The sequence below is a fragment of the Oryzias melastigma genome, linkage group LG16, assembly GCF_002922805.2.
Source record: "Oryzias melastigma strain HK-1 linkage group LG16, ASM292280v2, whole genome shotgun sequence".
Lineage (NCBI taxonomy): Eukaryota > Metazoa > Chordata > Actinopteri > Beloniformes > Adrianichthyidae > Oryzias > Oryzias melastigma.
The window spans coordinates 6,808,336-6,834,762 of record NC_050527.1 but is presented as its reverse complement, the minus strand read 5'-3'; the positions used below and the strand labels follow the sequence as shown (position 1 = coordinate 6,834,762).

The following is a 26,427-nucleotide window of genomic DNA, read 5'->3' as shown; positions in this document are numbered from 1 at the left end:
CTCTCTCTGGTCACCGCAGGGCCGGCACTGGGCATAGGTGACCTAGGTGGCTGCCTAGGGCACCATCTGCTGGAGATGATCATATATATTCTTTTTTTTTTCTTTTTTTTTGGGTCAAACAGTTTGACACATCACTCAATTCATAAAAAGAAATAAAAAGTAATAATTAAAAACTGTAAATGGAATACCTCGAGAGTTTGATGTAATCGATAACTTTGCTGTGTTGCTGCTGTCTAAGCTGGGTTGGCGGGAAGAAAGAGGTGCGTGGTGTTGTTTCTGCTAGTAATTCTTTAAAACTTTAAGGATGAAAAAAAGAAGAGGAGGAAACATGGGCTCAAAGCAGAGGTTGTCGGTTTTACTTATATAAAATTGCTTGGAAATTCACTCCACCCTGCATTTTGGTTGAAAGAACGAATTTAACTAATGATCTAGTGTTTTTTTTCTAACACCTTTAACAGTTAAAATCCCCCTACTTTCCTCTTGGATATTGGTTGATCAGTGGCACAGTCAGTTAGTGCGTTGGCTTCCATATGTAGAGTGACCCGGTTTGAGATCCAGCTAGCACGTCTGAATTTAAGATCCTATAGAAGGTGCCAAATTCGTTTTTTGCCTAGGGCACAATGCACCCTATAGGCCAGGCCTGGACACTACATCTCCCAGCAACCTCAGTGCAGACTCCCTCAGCTGACTCTCATTGCCAAGGACACTTAAGCACTGCACAGAGACTGACTCAGTGCGAAGTATTGTTTGTGCCACCCTGTCTGCATTACCGAGCATTTCTAGCTGGACCTAATGTTCTGTTTTTGATCCTGCTTATTCTCCATTTGCCTGCCGCCTGCCCTGACCCTCGCCTGGACTCTGACCTCTCTAGTCTCTTCTTGGATGATCCCATGCTCGTGACTTACCTCGTGCCTTTCTGACTCTGATTTAGCTTTGAGGACTTTTAGCTGTGCTCAGTCCCTGTCTGAACTAATAAACTTCCTGAAAGTGGAACCAGCTGTCTGTCAGTTTGTGACACATAAAGTATAGTAAAATGTCCATTTACATCATTGTGATGTGGAAAAACAGCAGTGAGCTGAACTTGATGAACCTAAAATGTGAATGGATTAGTTTAAACTTGATTAGGGAAAACTTCACTGTTGAGTACCTGATATATATCTCTGTGTCACACTGGTTACATTTTTAAGCCAAAGACGTCCTGGATCGACTTGAGGCCAGTAAATCCGATTGTTCAAAATAAATCAATATTGACTATGAATTATCGTCAATCACAAGTTATGATATGAATTGAATCGTTAAAATGAATCGTTACACTCCTACATCTGACTCATTTCAATCAGACAAAAATACACAGATCGTGTTTGTAGTCTTCTCAAAGAGGATTGCTTGAATCGTAATTTTTCAAATTGACATTAATTTTTCACTTTTGTCCAGAGAGAATCGTGGTTTTGGCTTGTGTTTCTTTTTAAAGTATGGTTGCCTGTTCTCTCCTTCCCCTCACCTTTCATACTTTTGTTCCCTTCTGCCATTTCCTCCGCGCGACTCCATTTATCATCATTTTTCTTGATCAACCTTCACCCTTCTGATCTTCCCGTTCAATTTCTCATCTCTGCATTCGTTTTTACCTACTACCTCCATCCACTCTTCCTCCCTCCACCTCCCCTCTCTGCCTAGAGACAAGCTCAGTCTCCTCTGCTGCTTTGCTTTGCACCTCCATCTCTGTTTGGCTGTCTCTCATTCCTGCAGTCCATTCGACCGCTCTGCGCACTCCGCATGTCTGCCCGTCCACAAGCCCTGCTCTCTGTTGGCTCAGTTTAGTCTGGGTCTCAATGTCATCGCTAATGTCCCAGCATGGTCTCATCAGCTGTGCTTGTGTGTGTCTGTGTGTTGCATTCCTCAGCCTCCCCTCTGCTTGTGTCATTGTTAATATAACATACTGCCTGCAGTGAGTAGCCCTTACAAGGAGCTGCCTGCTTTTCACAACAGCCCTCCTTTTTTTCGGCCAATAAATCCTTGTAATCACTTTGTAAACACTTGTGTGTGTTGGCGTCCCGTGCCCTCTGTTTGTGTGTTGCATTGTTGGGAATGTCTTATAAACGTAGACGACCTGATAGTGATTTCTAGCTCGATTACTGCTCAACTTTCATTGTCTATCTCTTGTTCCATTTCTCTTGCAGCATTTGCCTTGTCAGTATTTCTTCTTCTTTTTTCCCTCTGCAATGTGTATTCCTCTCTTTCTTCATTCCCTACCTTTCAGAATCTGTGTATGTTTGCTTAAAGCTATAACTGTCTCTGTGCCCCTTCTCTCCGTTATGTCTGTCATCCTCTTTCTCCTCCCACTTTGTTACTCTCTGCCGCTGCCTAATTCATTGGAGGTTTATTGGCACGCAAGTAGGATTGTTTTGCCAAGCCATTACAGTTCAAAATTTCAGTGACGCACAATTTTCAGACTGTGTTTTCAGTCTGACTGTTGCACCAAGCACTTTCTTGTTTGTCCTTAAACTCCCCCTAACCTGTTGGCATCGGTTTCAATGTATTTCTTTCTCTCTAAACGCTTCTTTTTAGACATTTTATTAATATTTAGACTTAACTGTCCTTTTCCGCCCTCCTCCTCCTCCTCAGCTCCATCTATTTTCCCTCTAATCCCTTAAAACCTCCTCTGGTCAATTCTAAATAAACCATCCCCTCCCCACATCCCTTCTTACCTCAGCATTTGCAGCAAAAAGCTCATTCGGTGTCTCTCACCCTACCTCTCTAATAATTCCCCTCTTTGTAAGCAACCATTTCCCCACCTCTTTCAAAAATATCTTGAATCTCAATAGGCTCTGATTTCACAAAAATATGCCATCTTTTGCTTTTTTTTCCCCCACTTCCCCCCACTCCCCTTTTCAGATTGCTATTCCCTTTTCTGACTACTTCCCTGCTATCTGCTCATCGTGCCCCTCTTGTTTCCTGTTGTCTCCAGGTTTCTGCATCACCCTGCCTTTAAAGCTCATGTCAGAGTTTAACCTCTTGTCCCTTATTTTCCTTCAGACCTGCTTGGTCCTCACCCTCTTCCCATTTTGTTTTTTTTTTCTCCCATCGTCCCTTCCCTCTCTAGTTCTGTGCTTGTTTCATTCCCCTCTCTGCTGTTTTTGGCCTGTTTTCATTATTCATTACAGTAACTTGTTTCATCAGGCCCGAGCTCATTAAGCACTGACCTCCATTGCCTCCTGTAGCTTCAGGTTAGCACACACCCTACGCTGCCTCACAGACTTCTCTCTATCCTCTATGTGTGGTTCTTACTTAGAATCATACACCCAACTTCCATGAGCCTTATCACATCACTTTACAACTATCTCTTCTCCTGCATCTCCCAGCATCCTTGTTATTTGCAGATATGGCCTTTTCCATCCATCCGTCTCCTCTCCCTCTCAAACGCGCCTCTTCTCCTGCACTATCTGTCCCCCCCTTACTTCTCCTACTCTCTGTCTCTCTCCACATCTCCCCTTTCCCCTCTTTATCTCACTAGTGTGTATGTGTGTGTGTGTGTGTGTGTGTCTCCCCCTGTCCATGTTCCCTCCCTGCCTTCCTGCTGGCCTCCAGGTGCGCCTGCTGTACTGCTCCCAGGAAGAAGCCGAGCTGGTTTTCAAAGCCGCCTGGGCGGCGGGTCAGGCGGGAGCCTCTCACATGTGGTTTGCGGTGGGGCCAGCTCTCTCAGGTTTGGGCACGGAGAACTTGCCCCGGGCTTTATTTGCCGTCCGGCCCCAGGGCTGGAGGGATGAACCTCGCCGAAGGATCGCCCGAGGTGTGTCTGTGCTGACTCACGGGGCAGTCGCCATGCGGAAGGAGTACGGAACCACGGGAGGGCCAAACTTTGTCACCAACTGCATGACGGATGCCAATCAGACCCAAAGGCTGCGGGGCAGGATGAGGTGAGAGGGAGATAAAAGAACAGAGAAAGTGTTCTACAAGAGGAACTAAGGAGGGGAGGAAGAATGTTATTAGGTTTAAGTACAAGTTAGCTGGGAGGCTGTAGACAAAATTTGTTAAATAGGAGAAGACAAAAATAGACTGCATAAGGTGTACTCTATGAAAGGGGATTTGGTTCCTGGCTAGAATTAGTCGGAAGATTTAGTGGTGGAGTTGGTGTCATGGAGAAGGCACACAGGGGATATCTGAATTTGGAGCTGGCTATCGGCCACGCAAAATAGATGTTGTTGGTGCGTGCAGTTGAGAGTTGGCAAAATTACCCCAGCATCTGTGGCAAGCAGACCATGTCTCATGTATATTAATGAGCTGGTTTTAATATATTCCTCATAGTCTGTACAAACACACAGCAGCACGCTCTAACAGGTAGCACAATTGAGTCTGGTTATCATCATGCCTCATTTTTAACATTATTAATTCTTATTCCAGCTATATTTGTGATATTACAGTCACTGAAAATGAGCCAAACATGTAATTAATTAGCTTATTTACTGTAATTTTTGTAACGGATGCTGTGCACGATCAGTGTGGCAATTATCATGAGGTGATTAATGGATTCCTCTGTCTGTGTTTGTAAACTACGTCCAGGAACAGAGGTGAAAGATGTTTTCATGAATCTTTTTCCTTTTTTTTGCGCTGCTACCTGCTGTTCAGTGCCCGCAACTGCAAGCAGCTGTTCTTTCAACAGATTACTCTCAAGCAACTACCCAAAGAAAGCCCCTAGATTTTTTTTCTTGGATACTGAAACAATATTAAGGCTTATTCCCTGTGATAATCACGCTGCAGAGAGAGCAGCAGTTGTTTAGTTCGAAAGATTTTGACAGTGTGTGTGTGCCGGATCATTTATCTGAGGATTTGATTAACAGAATGACACCACAGAGCTGCTGTGATTTGGTTTCAAGCTGAAACAGAATGGGGCAAAGGTCTTACTGCATCAAGGAAAAAATATATAGATTTTTGTCCTTCTTGTTTCTATTATTCATCCAGTCCTTGTATTTTGCATCTTATTCTGTCTGTCTTCATTTCTGTCCATCGACGATGCAGATATTTTAGCAACATCACACTTGGTGGTCGAGACTACTCTTTCAACGTGGAAGGCTACCTGTCTAACCCCTTCTTGGATGTCATCTCCTGGACACCTGGACGTGGATGGGAAGATGTAAGGATATGATGTAATTTCCTAAAATGTAATCTAGCAGTTATAGAGTAAAATGCACGGCACTTGTCCTTCTAACGCCTGGTTCACACCGGGTGTGGAAGTGCAGCGAAGTGGCGTGGAACGGAGGTCGCTTCCATTTGCCGCTCTTGTTAGCCTAAGGTGTAGTTCACACCAGACGTGAACTGCCGCAGTCCTTCCCGGAGATCGTTTCGGTGTGTGTCTATTTTTTACAAGAGCTGCGAGTGATGCGCACACTAACAGTGAGCCTGCATGGAGAAATGGGATCAGCTGAATTAGAAGCAGCTTTAGGGGGGGGTTGAGACAGAGAGGAAAGTTACCTGTATTCATGGATTCTGCAAATACCCGTAGGTCTCTGGTCTGTAGCCCTCGCAAAAAAGGAAAAAATACTGTATTTTCATCTCTACAGTCTGTTTAGATTCAAAAATAGGATCGCATTTGTCAGTAGCTGTATTTTATTGTGAAAAATTGATTATATTTTGAAAATCGATCTGATTTTTTCATGTGTCTTGCCCTAACTTCCTGCCAGGATTGATGCAGATCGCTCTCAGCTTTTGCAAAAAATAGACCAGACCCCGAAATGATCGCTGCACTGTGCCAGCCGGCCGTAGAGGACCGCGGCGCTTCGCGTCACGTGTGAACTACACCATAGGTTAACAAGGATGCCGAATGGAAGCGGCCTCCGTTCGGCTCCTGCGTGCGAAGTGAACCAGGCGTAAGGAGCGGGGTGGTTTTGGGTGTTTAAAGACACAATCAACGAGAGAGATGGCAAAAAAAGCTCTAAATAACCACAGAGCTTGCAGGCCTTCACAGAAAAATATGTGTCCAGTGTGACCTGGAGGTTAAGCGGATACCGCGTGCACTCCCCCCGCCCACCGCTTCGGAGCACTTCTGCTTCCGGTGTGAACTCGGCTTAGGAAGAAAAAAGAACCACAAATTTGCTTGGGGTTACGGTCATCCTTACTTGATGCTGGAAGAGTAAAGAGTTTTGCATTGAAAGAGCGTAAATCTGACATTTAGACAGACAGATCAAAAGGGTTATTGTTCATATAAAGTTCATCATTACTGTTTGTGCCCAAAGGCATAGAAGAGAAGCTGCTGACAGTTTGCCCGTGTTGTTTGGTTCATTCTTTATTGCTCCTTTGGACAAGTGTTCACCTAGTTTAAGTAAAATAATCAATCCAAAGACATTTGTATTAGATGCTGTTAAAGAAATGTTGCATCCCAATTGTCCAACATTCTAAATCTACTTCTTTTATTTGTTTTTGCTTTGGAGAAAAAAAGGACTCTCAAGGGTTTTGTAAGATTTTGTTATAGATGGACAAACAAACCAGCACAATGAGAAGTGAAAGCTTAAAACAAATTATAATGGATCAATAGTTTTGAAGAAAAGTTACATTTTCCTTGAGTAAATGCACAGTAAAACATGTTAATCCAAAACCCTCAGCGTTTGTTTGTGAAGCTTATGCGAAGGTTTAGCAGACTCAGCCGCGCATATCGGACAAGTCTGCTTCTTTAGCATGAAATGACCTTTTAGTGTTTAATTGGAGAGTGTTTCATTGCAGAGATGATGCATTAAACGACTGTAAAACAAGACTAGGATTAAAAAAAAACACTTGAAACGATTTACCAGCACTTTGCATTAGCTTGTAGCTAAATTCTGTTCAGTGCTTTGGACTTGTTTGGATGTTGTAGCAGTAAAAACTGTAATAAAGTAGCATTTGGCTGCAGTGTTTACTTGCTGTTTGTCTGCTCGGTACAGAGAAAAGGAAGTTCAAAGTGAATATAGATTCTGTTTTTACTCTTATACTGAAGGTGCACAAAAAACTGCATTAAACTTTATGTTATATAAGAGATTTTGAAAAAAATATTCATATATTTGGATATGTTGACCTATTCTTTTGTAACACTATAGTGGTGTGTATGCACACATATACGTGTGTTTGTGGCAGGATCCTCATTTCACTGTTGTAATCACAGCTGTCGTTTGACACTTTCTGCCCATATTTGCAAATCCTTGGCGTGAAATGCGATGCAGATTTGAGTAACACTACGGAATCCTGGGTGTCAACACTGTCAAACAATTGGGTTTCCTTGTCTCCTAAGTGTTTAGTCTGCATAACACTATACCTTACAACTGTAACACTGGAACGTCATGCAGATTCCTTAAAACTGTGGTTTGTTCCTGAATCCCAGGCCTTGTCACCTGTTGGAAATATTCCCCTTTCATACGGAGGGATTTCACACTTGTCAGTGTCAGAGAAGAAAGCGATGCTCATTTTCTGAGCTACACACCAGCTCCTCAATTTGCACATGCAAAAAAAAAAAAAAAAAATACAACCCTCTCAGATTCCATGGCACAAATTCCAAAGCACCCACACTGATGCAAACACACACACACACATTGGCGGTTCTCAGCCTCCTGCTGCTTTTAACAGCCCACCAGAGTCCAGTCTCAGCGTGTCGTAACATGCTGACTCCTGCCATATCCCTCAAATCCCTTTCAATTAGAGGCTCCTGCGCTGGTCCTTCGACTCTGTGCAAACCCAAGGTACGAAACCCGCCCACACGCAGAAGCACACACGCTCGGAGCAACATGCAAGCAGCCACACATGTGCACACATATGAGGGCGCATACAGAATGCTCATAGCATACGCTCCTCGCATTGCATAGAAACATATGTGCTGGAGATAAAATGCCTGCATCTGCCCATTATGCACATTCACAGTGTTGGCTTTCCCTGAATATTTAATGTTTGCTTTACAGGGACTGCACCATTACTTAAAGCCTGGGAGCACCCAGCTTGGCTTACTGACACACTGCAGACAAGTGGTGAAGGTTGTCCAGCATCACTGCAGCTTGTTTCGTTTTTGGGCCCAAAGTGAGATGTTCTAGGATATTACAACAGCTTTTTAATTTATTAAGAGCCACTTTCTAAAGAAGTTAAAAGTTGCTTCTAGTCTTCAAGCTCTTGCTCTAGGCCATAACACTCTCTGCTGCATATTATTCCAGCAGTTTAAAGTCTGCATTGTTATTTTTTTTTCCATTCTGAAGTGTGTGCTTGTGCCTATCTGGATATTTGTCTTACATCGCGCTATGCGCTCTCCAGTGAGCTCAGTCTCTTTCCAATCTGTTTCCCTTGGAGCGTTTTGATTGAATGTCTGTTGCAGAGCTGCGATCGAAGTGCAGTCAAGACATTGTCATTGTTGCCACCGCCTCTACCTCTCTGCCTGTGCGTGCGTTTCACTGACGGGCCTGCTGCACAAAGCTGCCAAAGTCGACTCTATTGGCCTGCCGAAGCTCTGACAGTCCTTGCGTCTTTTTTTTAAGATGCGTGTGCATGGCCTGTCTTTATTTTTATGCAAATGCAATGGAATGCAACTTGCATGAGTTACTTGTGCAATGTATATGTTGTACTTTGACAACTCTCAGACAGAACAGAGTCAAAAAAACTGGGTCTTCTCCAGCTTTGGCATGCCTTTCAATAGTTTAGTATGCCAGGCATCTAGCACATTCAGAAAGCATATAAAAATACAGAGAGGGGAAAAAAAACAGTGATACTTCTAAAGTGATTCTTGACAGTTATTTTTAGGTCAGTGGTGGACAAGAACATCAGAGAATTTCAGCATTTGCCAACAACAGATTCGAAAACTCTGACAGAAATGACAGATTACATCAGACAAATAGCTTTTTAAAAAAAATAAATATAGCAGTTGTATCTTCATTCTGCTTTTCTAAATCTGGATAAATGAAAATGTAACTTTGACTCAAGTCTGCATAGTGACAAGTTGGATTGAGCTGAAGTCAGTCACTGTCACATAAAGCTCGGTCCATCCACAAGTAACTTTCTCTGATATGTGACTTTATTTTGTTCAGTCTCTGATCACTGATATAAATTGCACACACCGGTAATTTAGATGCATTAATCAGTTCAACCTTTCCACTGACAGACTTCGTTATTTATTGTTGGCATCCCACACAAAAATGAATATTTACAGCCTGGTGCTCAAGAGTAGAATAAATGAGCATAATATTATATGTAATCTTTTACCAGTGAGGTCAAATACGAGTTCATGATCAGAGAAAGTACTGCATTTATGAAAAGGTTCTATCGATTCCTTTTGCATCTATAGTTTCTGAAAAGAATAACTCCAATTCTTGTGGTATTACTTTGCATCTGCAGTTTCAACAGCAGTACCTTTGCTCTTAGGCATTAGCAAAACACATTTATAAAGACATATATCTGCTTACTGTCTTCCCACGCTACATTAGCTATCACAAGCCACTGGCTGTGGTGATACATCTTAAAATTAATCTAAAGCAGGGATAAATATGCACGTTAAGCATGCTGCAACCGAAATGAATATGTTTAAAACTTTTACAGAATTTGAATTTGAAAAATGAACTAAGTTAAACAAAGCAAGAATTAAAGCCTGCATGGGAAATAAAATCTACACTGCAGCTTTTGATACTTTCTGTGTGTATCAGCAGTTACCTTAACTACAGCAATGCTGAATTTTGGAATGTAAAACTTCCTAATGCAACTGCTGCTGAGGTTGCACTCAAACATTAGCAAAACACTTGTTATTAAGATAATCTTCAGTGTCAGTTCTGTTTTGCTACTCTCGTCTGTGTTTCCCTAAAGTTTTTCAGCTTCGTACAGAAATTCACAAAGTGTTCATTTACTCTTGTAAATTGGGTTCAGTTGGGGTTGCTTGTTGCTAAAGCTGCAGTGTTTCTTCTACACTATTTTAACGCACACTTTTGTGTTTTTCTCATGCAGTGTGTAGCCCTGCCAACATCTGTCGTACCATTTTTTATGTCTCTCTTCACAAAATAAATACACTTGTGTTGATTACTCTTCTGCAATTAAAAGAGGCAGCCTGAGTTTTACACATAATGGCATCCAGAGAAGGTTTCTGTGAGGACGACAGAACAATTAGTTTGCTATTTATCATGAATATGCTTGTCTAATCTAGGATTTATTGAATCATAACAAGCCTACTTATGGCATTAGAATGGGATGTTGGGAGTAGATTTTACTAGTATTAAAAACCCCTACATCCCCCAAAAAGTTGGTAAACAGAAAATCAACTAAAATGTTGTTTTACAGCTCAGTTTAAAACAAAAACTGAAAAGATTACATTTTTGTTTTCCGTTTTTGATTTATTTGATCATTTTTTATGAATATTTTTTACATTTTCTCTGGATATGATTTGTTTAATGTTCCGCTCTGATGAAAATTGTGGTTTTGCTGTTTTTAACATGTTTTTGTGGCATTTTTATCATGATGGAGGACGTATATGAAGAAACTTAAGCTTAGAATTGGATTTATGAGTATTTCTGCATTCAAATTAGGGATGTCCCAATCCGTTCACGGAAATCGGGCCCGATCACGTAGTTACAGATTCAAATGGAATTGGATGCTTTACCCCAAACAGGATCAGATATTTCTTTTATTTCCATTAATATTTCAAACTAATAATTCCAGATAAATACTCTACTAGAAGTCTGCATATCATGGATGGATCACAGCATTTTGAATATGGCACTAGTTGGAGCAGGAAGTGCACAAAAACATTTCGGTGAAGCTAGGTAGATATTTGCAGATTCTGACTTCCAGAATGAATAAATATTTTAATAAACAGTTGTGTATATTGGTTTGAGTAAACGGCGACCTAGTAAGGCATTTCAAAAGAAAAATGATCAGGGTTTTTGTTTCTGTTTAATGCGAAAGGCTCCCTCCGGGCTGCCGACAGAGACATCTGGCACATGGGAAAGGGGGATTTAACCCCTTCAGACCTGAGCTCGTGTCTTTATTCATTGATCTTTGACAGAGCTCCCAGAATTAACTGTTGTGGTAATCAATACACATGTGGACAGGAGGTATTAAGAGGTTAAAAAAAGAATCACAACCAAAACTAATAAATAGCTATGAATACTCATCATATTCATTGTACAATAATGATTTTGAGAGAAATTAATGGAGATATGAATTAAAAATGGCAAAAAAAAATGTTCAGTTGTTTGCAAGATGCTAAAGCTACAGTCACAAAACTATATTACATGTCTAATAATCACCTATTGTTACTAGTCAACAATTATCTATTTTTTACTAGTTGATAATTGCACTATATTGTTCATAGTACTTCACAGAAGGGCTCCGTTTAATTTAATTTAAGTTGAATTTGCTTATTAAATATTTTCATCTTTTTCAAATGTGTTACAAAAGTATCAGGTTAGAACTCTGTATCAGCGGATACTCAGAAATCAAATGTTATAGAATCGGATCAGGCCCAAAGAAACCCGATTGAGACATCCCTACTTTCCATCATTGTAAATCAGAAGCAGATGAAAAAAATGTAGCTGGAAAAACATTGTAGGTGTGACATAGATCCCATCATGGCAAGCCAGAAACTTCCTGCTCTGCTCCATTCTGATGCTTGTTTACTCCAATAGTCCCGCCCACAACCAAGAAGCAAAGTTCTGATGAACTACTGCCGCTCTGAGGAAGTTTTGTCCTAGAAACATCATATTCATAAGTAAAAGACCACTGGGAATGCTTTTAAAGTAGATCAAAAGATGATTGACATTTCGGTTTTGAATTAATTGAAAACATGTCTGTAAAATGGTGGCTAAAATTTATCCAAGACTGTTTGAGTTTTTGCATTTTTGGAATCTTTTAGTTGGTAGTCAAGCAAACTTTCTTGCCTCACACAATGAACATCTAAAGACACACGTGGTGCTCTGTGAGGGATTTGGAAAGATGCTTAAACCCTCAGATCCCAAGGACACAACAAGAATAGCCAGAAATTTTAGTACAGAATGCCTGAGTAATACTCCCCATGTGAACAAAGGCATGTCATCAAAAATATACGACCTGAAGTCCTTTTTTTCTGAAAGGCAGCCCTGACGGAGTCAAATGTTAGCCTGATCAGCATGACAAAGGAACAGATTTACCAGGGCTTGCTGTAACTTCATTAGAGGGAAAGCTCTTTCACAGGGACAAAGCAATCCACTGCTCAGTGATTCTCTCACAGCGGTCCCTGAGTAATAATAAATGGTTTAAATTTAGCACAACAAGTTGAGAGGTACTCTAATGCAGAAGTGCAGATCAGTTAAACAGACAATAAAGTCACTGAGTCCCAGCAAGCATTGTTTGCCATTCAGAATTGACTTAGCAAGGGATTTGCAAGAATTGATTTAGTAAGTTAAAGAGATTACAGAAAGAGTTAGGTGTTTATCTTAATGCTTTGCCATCAGTTCTAAATACATGAGAAGGAGGTGTGGCTCCAAGTAGAAGGAGATTTGGAGGTCTGGCTGAAAACTTTGAATTGATGCAAATCTCTGGGAAATACTGCATTTTAAATATTTATTTGCTTTTCAGAAGGCACTACTTCTGTGCAGTGAAACAAGCATGGAAGTGGAACAAAACCGCACTTCACAGCTGCAGGAAACCGTCTCAGAGTTTTCTCAGGCCATCGCTGTATCTGATGCTGATGAACAGTTGTAGCTCACGTGTTGTAACTGCATTGCAGTAAAAAAAAAAAAAAAATGCTAGTTGCATCGGAAATTCTTATAAATTTATAGTATCCTTGGAATGGTGACAAGGCCTTTCTTCTCCAATTACACTTTTACAATAATTGGCATTTAAAATGAGTTTCTAGGGGAAGTGAATATGCTTTGCTACAGTATCTATTCATCAACGAGACAATAAAAAAATCTGATGAAGTGTTGTGTTACTTGGAAAACACAGTGAATCCAAAAGTGGCTACATGAACTGATTCTGTCATTAATTTTAAAAGGCAAAAAGATTATTGGAAAAAATGTCAGGCACCTTTGTCAACAGCACTTCCTTTTGTCTGCAGATCTAGAAACGGAGGCTGCGTAGTTTGATTGTTTTTGGTGTTTTGTGTTGAGGACAGCAAAGATGATGTGCTGATTTATCACAATCAACAAAGGTTACATCTTAAAAGCAAAAAAAAAAAAAAAAAATGGTTGTTTGTGATTCGTGCTGCTTCCAATGCGCCTCTTGTCTATTCCACTAGGTAGGCTGGTGGGAAAACGGCGTGCTGAGGCTTCGGTATCCTGCCTGGTCGCGCTACGGGCCTTTCCTAAAGCCACCTGATGATGCCCAGCACCTGCGTGTTGTCACGCTGGAGGAAAGGCCATTTGTCATCGTGGAGCTCGCAGACGCTGCATCTGGAACCTGCATCCGTGACTCAGTTCCCTGCAGACGCCCCCTTAATGCCAGGTTTGTATGACTAAGATGAAATAAAGCTGTCTTTTTCTGCAACGACGAATGATTCAAGAGTCTGGAATGAGATTTGACCGCAGAGGAGCTTTGTGGTTCATCGGCATCTAAAGGGATCACAGCATCTATTGCAGCATGGTCAAACCTGTCACAAAAGACTATTCCTTCTCTTTGACTCTTTTATTTCCTTTCCCTTCATCTCATCTTCCTTCCACACCAATCAGAGAGCAGTTTTTAAATAAGTCTCTTTCATGCTGTACCATTGATTCAAGTTTTTTTTCTCCCTTGTGACTAATCTCCAGTGCTATCCATGAGGGAATGGCTCCCTTGAAGCAGTGCTGCAAGGGCTTCTGCATTGACATCCTCAAGCGACTGGCCAAGATTGTCGGGTTCACCTATGACCTTTACTTAGTGACCAATGGGAAACATGGGAAGAAAATCGATGGGGTTTGGAACGGCATGATTGGGGAGGCGAGTCTCTATTCATGTGTTTGTGGATGACTGTGGTTCTGCCTGTCTGCCTGCTTGAGAAATGCCTTCTCGCTTTCAGAGCCCTAATACACGTGTATATGTGAAAGGCTTGACACCTGTCATTTATCACACACGTGGGCTCACACAGATGCTCCAACATACTGTATTTGAGGCCAGAATAAACATTTTGAAAGGACCATGTGTAAGTCAAGCAGGGAGAGTACTTTCCAAGAAATTGAGTGCTTATCTGTAGAGACATTCACTGATATTAGGGCAAACAGACAATGTCAGACACCCCCTGGCCAGTTGCAGTTAGTCCTTGATGTTTTCTTGGTGATGTGGTTCATGATCTCCCATCAAGAAAAGATACAGAGATGCTACCCAAATAACAGTGGGTAAAAAAACTAATAAAAGAAGCTCATAGAAACAGGCAGGTGTGCACACATGCGGTACTCACACATACACTGAGATCAATAGGGTGGCTGCTGCTTCATTGAAGCCGTCTGCTGTTTCTATCTCAGTCCCAGAGGGAACTTGGCAAACCGCATTAGTCACAGGTTCCAAAACAGCTCCACTGAGCTCTGTCGCTCTTATCATTTACAACTTGACCGCAAATTGATTTTTAGAAGCAAAAGGCCATGCAGAATTTTTGCTTTCTCAAGCTAATGTCTGTCCTTTTGATCAGCCGTTCCAAAAACAAGCCTTCTCTGATTAGGTAATCCACACACTTGGCAATTTTGAAACAAGTGTGTCTTGTATTCCGCTTCGATTTATTTTTCTGCTGATTTGCTCTGAAGGGCGGATGTGCCATGTCTAATGTAGATTAACATTTCACTTGTAAAATCAGCCGACACAGCGGTTTTAAAGCTTTTGCTGGATGGCAGCAGGGAAGGAAACGGGCTCATTTGGTATGCTAAAAAGATGCACGAGAGACACGTGTTCAGTAATTGTACTGCACTGAATCACAGGCACCTCCTATGCTGGCAGATTCAAGAATGTACAAAGGGTCAAGGTGTAGAAATGTCAGGATCTCACCTGGAAATAAACCTTTCTGAACCATAAAAGATTGCTTTTTTCTACCTGTGGAGGCCGTGTGCATTACTCATAATTAGATTTCTTTCTCACCGCTGTTCTCGCCCCCTTTCAGGTGGTGTACAAGCGGGCAGATATGGCCATTGGCTCATTGACTATCAATGAGGAGAGGTCAGAGGTCGTGGATTTCTCTGTTCCCTTTGTGGAGACAGGAATCAGTGTCATGGTCTCCCGTAGCAACGGAACTGTATCTCCATCAGCGTTCTTAGGTAAGGGTTTGGGGGGGGTTGGGGGTTGAGGATCTCACTGATGTACAGAATCTAATCTAATTGTAAAGTGTTGAGTTTGCATAAAACGCTTGATCTTTGGTTGCTGACTTTTACATCTAGATTGGCTGTTCTGTTTTTTTTTTTCTTAACTTCTTCTTTTACTCTGTCAGCAGGCCGAGCCCCAGTGGGAGAACTTTGCTATTGGCTTGTAGACTGCAATGAGAAGATTGTAGAGAAAAGCAATAGTTTTTATAGATTTCTGATGTTTTGCTTTACTGCTTTCTGCTTTCTCTGCACACGAGTTTCATTCTTACATGTTTTTTTTTCTTTTTTAACAAACTGTGCCAAATTCATGAAACTTTCTTGAGCCCGTATCTTGACTTAATCAATACCAATTGAAATGAATAAATCAGAAGCTAACTTTCACACTATTTTTCGTCTTTCCTTGGCAGAGCCTTACAGTCCAGCGGTGTGGGTGATGATGTTCGTCATGTGCCTGACTGTTGTGGCGGTGACGGTCTTCATTTTTGAATTCTTCAGCCCTGTGGGTTACAACCGCAGCCTTCAGACTGGCAAAAGTGAGTGATGAGGCAAGCCGTCTGAGTTCTCCGCTTTGATGGATGCGTCTGACTTCAATCTGTTGCTGTTGCCTAATAGATCAAATGGACACTAAAAAATTTAGATTGAAAAGGGAAAAACAAAGACGAAAAAAAAGCCAAAAGGAAGGAAAATGTTTTTATTTTAAATTGGGTCATTGTTCTAGCTCTGTGATTTTTCAGTGCTGAGTGGACCAAAGTGAAAATTACGTGTACAGTATGCTGAACTGCATTAAGTATTCTCAGTATTAAGCAGCTATTTATTATTCAGCAGAGTAGTTTGTACCCCCTGTGATATTCAGCTTTATGACTTGTACCAGTACCCATCCCGGCTCGCCTCTTACTGCAGGATTGCAGTATTCTGTCCATCCATCATTCTCTCATATAACCCCCCTCCCCATTTACTCTCATCTCTTGCCCTGCTTTCTCCCCATCATTTTGTTAGGGCCTGTGTGTTTCCGTCCTTTCACTGGTGATTAGCTCTGTGTGGTCTAATCATTTGGAAGACCTCGTGCTGCACATTTAGCCACAACCTTGACCTTTATTTCCTATGTACCATGAGGAGGATATTTCATTTGACTCATTTCTATTATCACACACTGTTGTCGTTTTTTTTTCTACTCAACTAATTCTAGTGAAATAGTTCTCACTGCAGGGAGCGCCTCAGCCTTTTTCTCTCTGAATCCGTCCGAACAGAGGCTGGAGGGTCCACTTTCACTATTGGAAAATCCGTCTGGCTCTTGTGGGCCATCGTCTTCAACAACTCTGTGCCAGTGGAGAACCCGAGAGGAACCACGAGCAAGATCATGGTGCTGATCTGGGCCTTCTTTGCTGTCATATTTCTGGCCTCCTACACTGCTAACCTGGCTGCCTTCATGATCCAGGAGGAGTACATCGATACTGTGTCAGGCCTGTCGGACAAGAAGGTACCTTGTTGCTTGAACGCAGATTATAGTGGAAAAAGCAGAAAGGGATTTAAAGTCTTAGTGAGCCAAATCCCCTTTCTTTAAGTGGTAAAGTCATTAAAGCATGGGAATTTAGAAATGAAAAGAATATCATTACACATAACTCAATTACAACAGTTACCTAAAGAAAAACCTTATAAGAAAGGCACATGTAGAACTAATAATCCTAAGTACTTCTTAAAGTACACAGACTGGTCTCTTTTCATATTTGACTGTGTGTTAAGGATTTAGGGAATTCTGGAAAGTGGACAGAAATAGGTCAGACAGCTTAGAGGGGAGCCCATTGTGTCTCATGCCCCCTCTGCCGCCCTCCCTCCCTCACCCCGTCTTTGCTCTCGCCAGTTTCAGCATCCAGAGGAGCAGTACCCACCTCTGAAGTTTGGAACGGTGCCCAACGGGAGCACTGAAAAAAATATCCGCTCCAACTACCCAGACATGCACCAGTACATGGGAAAATACAACCAGAAAGGAGTGGAAGAAGCCATACTGAACCTCAAGACTGGGTCTGTTTGCCACTTTGCGCTTCACTGTTTGTATCATCTTTTTTTCCTGTTTTCATGTTCCATATTTCCATTTAGAGATTTTGGTTAGAAAATACAATTCCTTTAATGCGATATGCATTTTTTTGTAATTTAATGATGAAACTATGGAATATCGTGTTACCATTTCATGTCCTGAGGTGATGACATCAATTTCAATAATCCTAAAAAGATTGTTAAGGCTGAAAAATAACAAAAAAAAATATATATTTTTTGTTCTCTTCATCATATTATTGTATCATAGTCATATCTTATATGAAAGTACACTTTCAGCTTTTAAAAATGTAAATGTCGCAATTACAAATGTTGAACATTCTGCATTTATTGCATCAGACATATTATCCTCAAAACAAAGACTTTAAAGCTTTTTTTTCAGTTTATATTACGGAAAAGCTCAACATGTTCTTTCCTGCAGGGATGTATAAATATAAATATGTGCTTCAGAAGTGAACTGTGACTAAATCTCAGTATAATGTTATGGGATTAAAGCAGCAGCCTATCTACACAGCTAAGGGACATTAACAAGAAAAAGCTGAGACTGTTTTGTGTAGAAGGACTTAGGAGTGTTATTCCTGAGTCCCCAAATTTGCAGCGTCTCATAATTGTGGTTTACATTTTTAACCTAAAAGCAGCAGCTAGATTTGATGCCATGGTCTTATAGCAGGAATTTCCAATTTAAACCAATACAGGTGTCTAGTAAAAAAATAATCTATTTGTTTGTTACCTTTGAATGTTTGCAAATGTGAAAACATGAAGTGGACTTCTACGGTCAGTAAACATGTATAAAACTCATTAAATGACATAATATTGTCCTCTACAAGGAAAAGTACAAAAATTCTCTAATAATCTGAATATTTACTTTATATTTATTTACTCATTTCTTGTTTTCGACTTATATTTCACCATACCATCATGATTTGTGGTAAAAAAAATTATATAAAAGCATTCAATCACATGCTTTTAATTTTTTTTACACAAAATATACGTTTCTTTATCTAAATTACTTTAAAGTCCCACTCCAATCATCTTTTGAACTTTAAATCATGATTAAGACAAAAATTATAAAACCTGTGGTGCTTTCAAGGACATAGTTTCTGCAGAGCAGCAGGAGTTTATTAGAAATGTACCTCTGATTTTTGAGTGGAACCATTGTTGTGGAGTAAGCCCGCCCCCATTTCCCATCATTCATCTGTTTACACTTTCTTCTGGTGGCTTACAGCCCCAACATAACATTAAAGGTTCAACAAAAATGCGATCAATATTGGGGCTAACCAGTTTTAAACCAGATTCCAGCTCAGACGAGGAAAATGAAGACGTACACGGATCTATTGTTTGCAAGTGGATGCATCAGAAGTTTTTATGTTACTCAGAAATACTCAGAAATGCAGTTTTAGGCTTATTTTTTTTAAATATATTACCTCCATCACGCTACTAGAGAAAGTTAAAAACACAGTTTAATTGGAGTGGGTCTTTAATCTCTTTCTTCCTGTCTTATAATGTCTAACACTGGTTGCTTCTTTTCCAAGAATCTAAATTGACGGTTGACATAAAATAGGAACTAATTATTGTCATCAAAGACAAATAATGTGAACAGCTTTGGACTTTTTGTTCTTCCTTCTGTATTCACACACTCCATCATCCACAGTGCTGTTCTTTTTAACTCCTACCAATATTTCACGTCTTCTGTCACACTCCATGCTTTGCTAGTCGAATTCTCTCACTTTTATTCTTTCCCTCTTCACCTTCACAGCTCTCTCCACCCATACTGTGCAATAATTCCGTCTTCAACTTTTAGCATGATCGCCAATAAGTCCTCAGACGGATTATCCTAGTTTTCCTTTACTTAGCCTTTGCCATCATCCATGTTTTCTTGACACGGTGATTCGATTTGAACATGCTCAGAAGAATTTGAACACTATTGGTTTTCATCCCATACAGCTTCCTCCTTCTCCTATATTTCTGCCTATCTTATCTATTTATGACTCCTTTTTTAATTTTTTAGTCCATTCCTTTTCCTCCTAGTGTGCTTTTTCTGTATGTCTGTATTTAAACTAAATAATCCTCATCACTCTGCCTCCAAATTCCACATCTTTCCCCCCTAGAAGTGTGTAAATCTCTCCCCCACCCTCCCTCTGCCTCTCCTTGTCACTGTGCTCTTCATACCATATAAATTCCAATCCTCCTTGTTCAGTCAGCCTCCACCACCTTCCTCTTATACACAGATCTTTAGCTGATTTCTGCCTTATTTTATTCTCCTTGTGCTCTCACTCTTGCAGTCAAGCTTGTTTTACTATTCCACCCTTCCTCCTTATCCTTGTCCATATTTAACTTTTATGCCTTTTCCGTCATTCTTCGTGCTGTCTGCACCACTCCTTCCTCAGGAACATTGCAGATACACCTTCTCTGTCTCAGTCGATCTAGAGTTGCACGGCTCCCATTAAATGATGAATGAATTGTTCCTCATTCTCTTTACAGGAAGCTGGACGCTTTTATTTATGATGCTGCGGTATTGAACTATATGGCCAGAAAGGACGAAGGTTGTAAGGTGAGGCTCGACACTGAGCATGAACTTGAAAACACACTTGTTTACCTCAGTAATTGAGCCTTTGCTGCTTCCTTTAAGGTGATGACCATAGGCTCGGGGAAGGTTTTTGCCACCACAGGCTACGGTATCGCCCTGCACAAAAACTCACGCTGGAAACGTCCTCTTGACCTCGCCCTACTGCAGCTGGTGGGAGATGGTAAGAACTGAGGACTATAAGGTTGGGCGATGAGTGACGGAGAAGCATAAGGAAGCGGGACGGATGGAGGACGCAGGGGGTAGATGAGTGAGGGGATGCTAAAAGAGGATCAAGCAAATATAGGAGAAAACGAAAGGTGTTTTGATTGTGAGGAGGGGAATCGTTATGATTTCGAGAGGGCTGATTGAGCTTTTGAAGAGGTTTGTGAGCCTCTTTATAGGTCAGAGGAAAGGAGGAGAAAATAAAAAAGAGGGGACATGAAGCAGGGAAATGTTTGTGAACACACTTTCTCCTCTTACTCATAAACTTCTCTCCCTTGCTCCGTCTTTCCTTTTTTCAGTTTAGAGCTGTAAAAGAGAAAATGCCTTACTTGTGTGAGTCAGAGTTATAATAAGTCACAACTTGTGTGCTGACGGATTTGCACGCAGAGATTAGCTGAAACTGACAGAGTGTGAGGATGTGCAGGAGACAAAACTGAGAAGAAACACCTAACTGATGATTTAGAGAGTGGGCTCAGGAAAAATGAAGATACAGGCGACATAAGATATATCTAAATAATTACTCTTCAGTTTGTCATATTGTGTGTTAGACTAATCCATTACAGGACGGTTCCCTGATTTCCCTGATTCTTTTTCTTTTTTCAGCAAAAGCTGTCAGTGCACTAATGCTTGATTGTCATTTTACACAGTCAGCCACACGGATTCCTTTGTCACAATCAGATCCAGCTTGTTTTCCTTTTCGTTGTGTTTTAAATCAGCTTTGGTTATGGCCCAGCAGACAAAGCCCTTCAGCTGCTTTTGGCACGCCGACACTTTAGCTGCTTTCACACTGATAGTGCCAGTTTGGTGCCAAGATCTATTAAATGTCTGGAGCTGAATAGCTGGACCTTAAAAAAGAAGTTTGCCGTGTGTGTGTGTAAGTGGAGGCCAGTATCTGACTTTTCGCTTGATCTCATCTTTGTTTATAACTTTGTGTGTTCACGAGCTCTGTGTGGCAAAAAATCTTTATCATAAGCTGTATACAGTGAATGGATCCAGTCAAAGTGTGCCGTTGAAAGCTCTGAGGTGTACTTGTAAGGCAGGCATTATTGAAGTGGATTACTAAGGAAGAGGATTAGTTTGTTTGGATGTGGAAAGAAGCAGGGCGGGGGCTTGCATTTCATTGTACCCTCAAAGGCTGCATCTCAACAATCACCCTGCGGCTCAAGAGCGCAGCGTCGCACCTTCGGCTGGGGCTAAGTCATGTCACTGCGTTACATCATTATTGTCCCCTGCCGTGTCGAGTCGTATCATTTTACAACTGCATTAGAGGAGAGCAGAGCACTTCTCTACCCTGTGAGTATATTGTTCTCCTCGTTGCTGCCTGTGGTGATTCACACCACAGCTTCAAGAGATGGTGCATTGATCTCACTGCATCTTATGGACTGATAAAAGCAAAACAGCTGAGTGGCAAGATTTGCCATCCCCCCTCTTATCAGAAGCACTTTATTTTTTGCATATTATCATGACTTTGATTCCTAGAATATATTATTCATTGAGTTGATGCTAAAAAGTGAGAAACTTGCTCTTTCTTTTTTTCCTTCTTTCTTTTTTTTTTTATAAAGATGAATGTAGAAGGGTTTGGTGCCAGTGTTGCAAAAAGCCATGGTTTATTGCTCAACAACTGTAAGGCTCTGTGTCTCTGGATGGGTCTGGAATCATGCCACATCTGGCATTCTGCAAACTGCAAACATACTCACTGCTTCTTTTAACTTTATACATGCAGGCACACTCACACCAGCTAATAGGGTCTTTTTTTTTTTTATTTGCTCTTTTTGGTTCACACTAGCAGTGTTGCCAGCTCTCCCTGACCCGGCCTGCCAGGAACAACATAAGTGGAGAGAGAATGTAACACACCTGCCAAATTTGGCAGACTTAAGTTGGCTGTGAATACTCTGTCATCACTAAAGTTTAGGCGTTCGCGGTAACGAGAGTTAGAAGAGGGAGACAAACAGCCGCAAGACGAATCCAACGATAGTATCGTATTTTCCAGAGTATAAGAAGTATAAGTCGCATGAGCCAAATAAAAATAGATAATAAAGAAGAGAAAAGCATAAATAAGTGGAATAATAATAATAATAATGTCTCAATGCAAATAAGAAAAATGTCATAAAGTTCAGAGGGAGAACAATCAGATCCATGTTTTTTTTGGATGAAACTTCTTCTGCATTAATATTAGTAGCAATAGCAGCAATACTAATACACACGCCTATTTAGTGGTTGTTTCCTGCTAACAGCTGCCAAAGGGAAACTGGATGTCAGTAGTGATGTGGGATACCACAGTTTTAATATTCAATCCGATACCGATTATTTTTTGTGTAAAATATTTGATTCCTATTATCAGATACCGATTCCGGTTCAGTTTTTGAGGATTTATTTTTCTTCTTAAGCATATTATTAGTTATCCTAAAAAAACAAATACAATCAAAGATAGGTCAAATAAAAACATTTTTGTGTAAGGTTCAAAATAAAAAAAAACATAAAAAAATATATTAACATAAATGTAAATAGATAAAAATGTTAAAAAAATAAAATAACATCTTTATAGTTTCGGATTGGTGTTTATGAACAGTAGCATATTAACATTTCAGGTTTGAGACGATTGTGTCTTTGAAAACAGCCTCTCTGCTGGAACCATTGACTGTATATAAAGAACTGGACCGAGTGGGTGAGACATTAGCCATTGAAAATTATTTACTTCTTGTTCCAACCAAATAAAGTCATTTCAGTTCCCATTTTACCGGGATATGTCCATCGCCATGTTGGAACCAAACGTCCTCAGTAAGCCATGATAATCCATGTCTGTCTAAGTCTACATTTCTTTGACAACTACACTCTCCAATCAGTAGTGAGTATGTCAGAGGGCCACACCCCTTCCACTGAAAGAAGGCTAAGGAAAATCTGCCAATCAAACTCTTTGAACGTTCAATGTGAGTCCACCTACTTTTATTGAGGCATCTGATTGGTCAGTTTACAAGCTTGAAATAACTTGCGCTACAGAAAAAATATCGTAAAAAAATTAGGATTAACAAGAACATATCAAAATGATGCAGTGCAGCGAAAAATGTTTATTCTGACAAATAAAATGACTGAATAATAGCTGTTTATTTCTCAGTAGAAGTCTATGGGATTTCAGCTTTTTGGGATCAGCAGGTAATTCCTATTTGGAATGTGAGGGGGGAGGGGTCACTCAGTCCAGTTCTCATATACAGTCAATGTCTGCAACAGATGTACAGATGTAGCAACAGTTCCGAGATATTTCTTTACCACTTTACTCAATAGTGAAAATGCCCTGTCATTTTTTTCTCCCACCTTAGCAAAGGTTCCTCATTCCCTGGGATCACTCTTTCTTCCATGTATTTACACATTTTAGTGTATGTATCTGTGTTCTGGAACAGTTCAAAACACTATGAGCAGGGGGGAGTTTCAACACAGAACACTGGAGTAACTCATCTATTTACCAAAAATACTCAGAAATGATGCACTGATATTGATTTTCTTGTTTATTAATTAGTAATCAATACTTTCGTAGCGCATTCGATACCAAAACTAATGATGTATTATTAATGACTATAATACCTAGCCTTGGTGTTGATACTATCACAACTAGTTGCCACTGAGGAAAATAACGAGCCAATATTTATTTTTAAAATCAACTGCTACAAAACGTGACTTATACTCTGAAAAACACGGTAATTGCCATTTAGATTTGAGGAAAAACATCTTAAATGTGTGAAGGCTTCCCATTTATTGGTTTTCTTAGCACTGTCAAATTTAGACAGAAGGTTAATGACACTAATAAGTCTGCACCAGTGGAGAACAGAAACAGTGGAAACAGGCCTTTCAGTCGTGGAATGTGTGTGAAAGCGAAGCAAAGACAGGGAGTTGTTACCTGAATCTACCAGTGGGCTGCAGTACCACTGTGTCCATCTGTTGCTGTTGCTGCAGGCAACGGCTGACTGGCTAATGATGTTCTACAGGAGACACATTAGCCTGCTCACACAGATGACTGAATCAGCTTCAACTAAGCCTCGCAAGCAGAGCTAATGATGGCTCAAATAAGAAGCCAAGACCTTGAGTTCTTACAGCGCACAGTAGTGTTGCAACTAGATGTGTGACTTATCAGCTTTTAAGGCCGAGTCTAGCTGTTTGATGTGAAACAGTTCACAGACTTTAACATGCAGCAAAGGCAAACTTTGCACTTCATTATTGCAGTGCCGCTCGTGTAGCCATTGTTATTTGTGTAAGAGAAAGCTCTGTCGGAAAATCTGTTGCTTTAATTCCTCCACAAATCATTCGCTGCATTTTAGAGCCGTCCATCTCTATGGTTACACGAGCAACCTTTGCAGCCAGTCGCAGCTTTAGCAGCAAAGTTTAGACAGTCTATGCCAGCGAGATCATAAAGGAGCAGGCAGAGGTAAAGCAGTCTTGCCTTGTTACCAGGAGCTGTAAAGAAGACAATCTCAAATCCTCGGGAGCTTTCCACATAGATGGAGATTCTGACCATCCCTCTAGTACAATTAAATGATTATGATCTCCTCGCTCTCTGCTTCTGTCTATGTCTCCTTTCGGTTTTCGCTCTCTCATCCCATTTTCCCCAATTTTCCCTGTTCTTATCCTTTTCAAACTGAGGAGTGCTCCACTGTTTGTCACAGTGACATAATTTCAGTTCCTTGTTCCTTCATCTTTCTCTCCTTCTCTCAGCACGTTGAACAGCGTCTGTCTCATTTCCCCCGGCGCCTTAGTGGGCCGGGAAAGAATGCAGATCACCTTTTTTTCTGTTTATAAGGCTGTCTTCCCACTTCTCTTGTTAGTTGTCCTTCTCTTGACCATGTTTGTTCCACCAATCCAACCTTCTCCCCGTCTCTCCTGGTCCCTCTTTCATAGCCCAGTCTCATTTGTTCTGGTTTACAATGCTGAGATTAGGTTGTCAGTGCCATTTTGCTTCCATGTGCTGCTTCATTGTCTTAGACTTTCTTCCTTTCTCCATCTCCTTTCTCTTTGCTATTTTAAAACATCGGACGATATACTGCAATATGCACTATATCGTCCAGAAAATGAAGAGTATCACAATGGAGCTAATCTGAAATAACTAATACATTCTTGGAAAGTCTGTGTTACACAGAGGGAAAACTGGATCTAGACTTTAAATTTCAATGGGGAAAAAAATTCAAAACTCCAGGGCAAAACTTCACTGCTCTTATTAGCATCTTTTATATCTAGTTGTATTTTCAGAACCTCTACACTTAGCCAAGCAGATGTAAAATGGGAAAAAAGTAGTCTCAAAATGAACTGATTTCAATGTATTGATATTTTACAAAGAGGAATGATTTTCTGCAATGTTTTAACTTCTGTATATCACTGTTTTTATATATTTATTTTTTATCTTCTATTAGGTAGTCACTGAACTGGCATTCTAAAAAGACATTTTCAAAGCTCGATTTAACCTCTACATCAAACTAAAATGAACAACTATTTTCTATCAAAATTGCAGCTCCTTTTATCCTAACTGCTTCAAAGACCCATTCTGATCATCTTATGAGCTATTTTAAAAGTGTTTCCAGTGGAATTTTAATTATGATTCTGCTGTTTTTATTGTACATGGATCTATTTCTCTGCAAGTGGATGCATCAGAATCCAGCAGGGAGTTTAGGGCTGTCCGACTGTAGCTTCTACATCACAGCTACAAGTTTATTCCAACTGCATTTTTTCATCTGCTCCTGACTCACAACGATTTGAATGAAGACTAAAAAAGGCGATTTTCTTTATATATGTTCTCCATCATTAGAAAAATGCCACAAGAGCATATTAAAAACACCAAAATCACAGCTAGAGTGGGTCTTTAACACACTTGTATTTTTGATTTCTTCTTTCTCTGTGTTTTTATCATTTTAACTTCCTACATTCACTGGCTTCCATTTGTTTTCCTTCACCCTCCTTACAGATGAAATTGAAATGCTGGAGCGCCTCTGGTTGTCAGGCATCTGCCATAATGACAAAATTGAGGTGATGAGCAGCAAGCTGGACATTGACAACATGGCTGGGGTCTTCTACATGCTCCTGGTGGCCATGGGCCTCAGTCTTCTCGTTTTTGCCTGGGAACATTTAGTGTACTGGAAGCTCCGTCACTGCATGGCCACTAGTTCTGGCAAACTGGACTTTCTCTTGGCAATCAGCAGGGTAAGTGTTTCTGCACTTTGTATTTCACCATCAGCACCCCCTTTCAAGTGACAAGCTTAATGTAGCAGCTGCATTACCATGTGACCATGCATTTGGTGCTATTTTTTCTGCACTGTTTCTGTTAATGATTGGGAGAAATGGGAAGTGTGAGGCATGGGGTCATTTTGGGGGGTTTCACTTAACCTATGAGATTAA

At 40.6% G+C, this 26,427-nt stretch overlaps 1 protein-coding gene across 2 annotated transcripts in view; it reads left to right on the top strand.

Annotated features, from left to right (window-relative positions):
• The window catches only part of LOC112143415 (glutamate receptor ionotropic, NMDA 2D), a 62,040-nt gene that overhangs the window by 26,884 nt on the left and 8,729 nt on the right, over positions 1-26,427 (top strand). For both annotated transcript variants that reach the window (XM_024267365.2, XM_024267364.2), the window contains exons 5-15: positions 3,586-3,914; positions 5,014-5,128; positions 13,196-13,401; positions 13,704-13,872; positions 15,020-15,173; positions 15,626-15,751; positions 16,466-16,695; positions 17,077-17,237; positions 19,749-19,818; positions 19,897-20,014; positions 25,997-26,232. In XM_024267365.2, the coding sequence (XP_024123133.1) occupies positions 3,586-3,914; positions 5,014-5,128; positions 13,196-13,401; positions 13,704-13,872; positions 15,020-15,173; positions 15,626-15,751; positions 16,466-16,695; positions 17,077-17,237; positions 19,749-19,818; positions 19,897-20,014; positions 25,997-26,232 (1,914 nt within the window). The remainder of the gene's footprint in view (positions 1-3,585; positions 3,915-5,013; positions 5,129-13,195; positions 13,402-13,703; positions 13,873-15,019; positions 15,174-15,625; positions 15,752-16,465; positions 16,696-17,076; positions 17,238-19,748; positions 19,819-19,896; positions 20,015-25,996; positions 26,233-26,427) is intronic.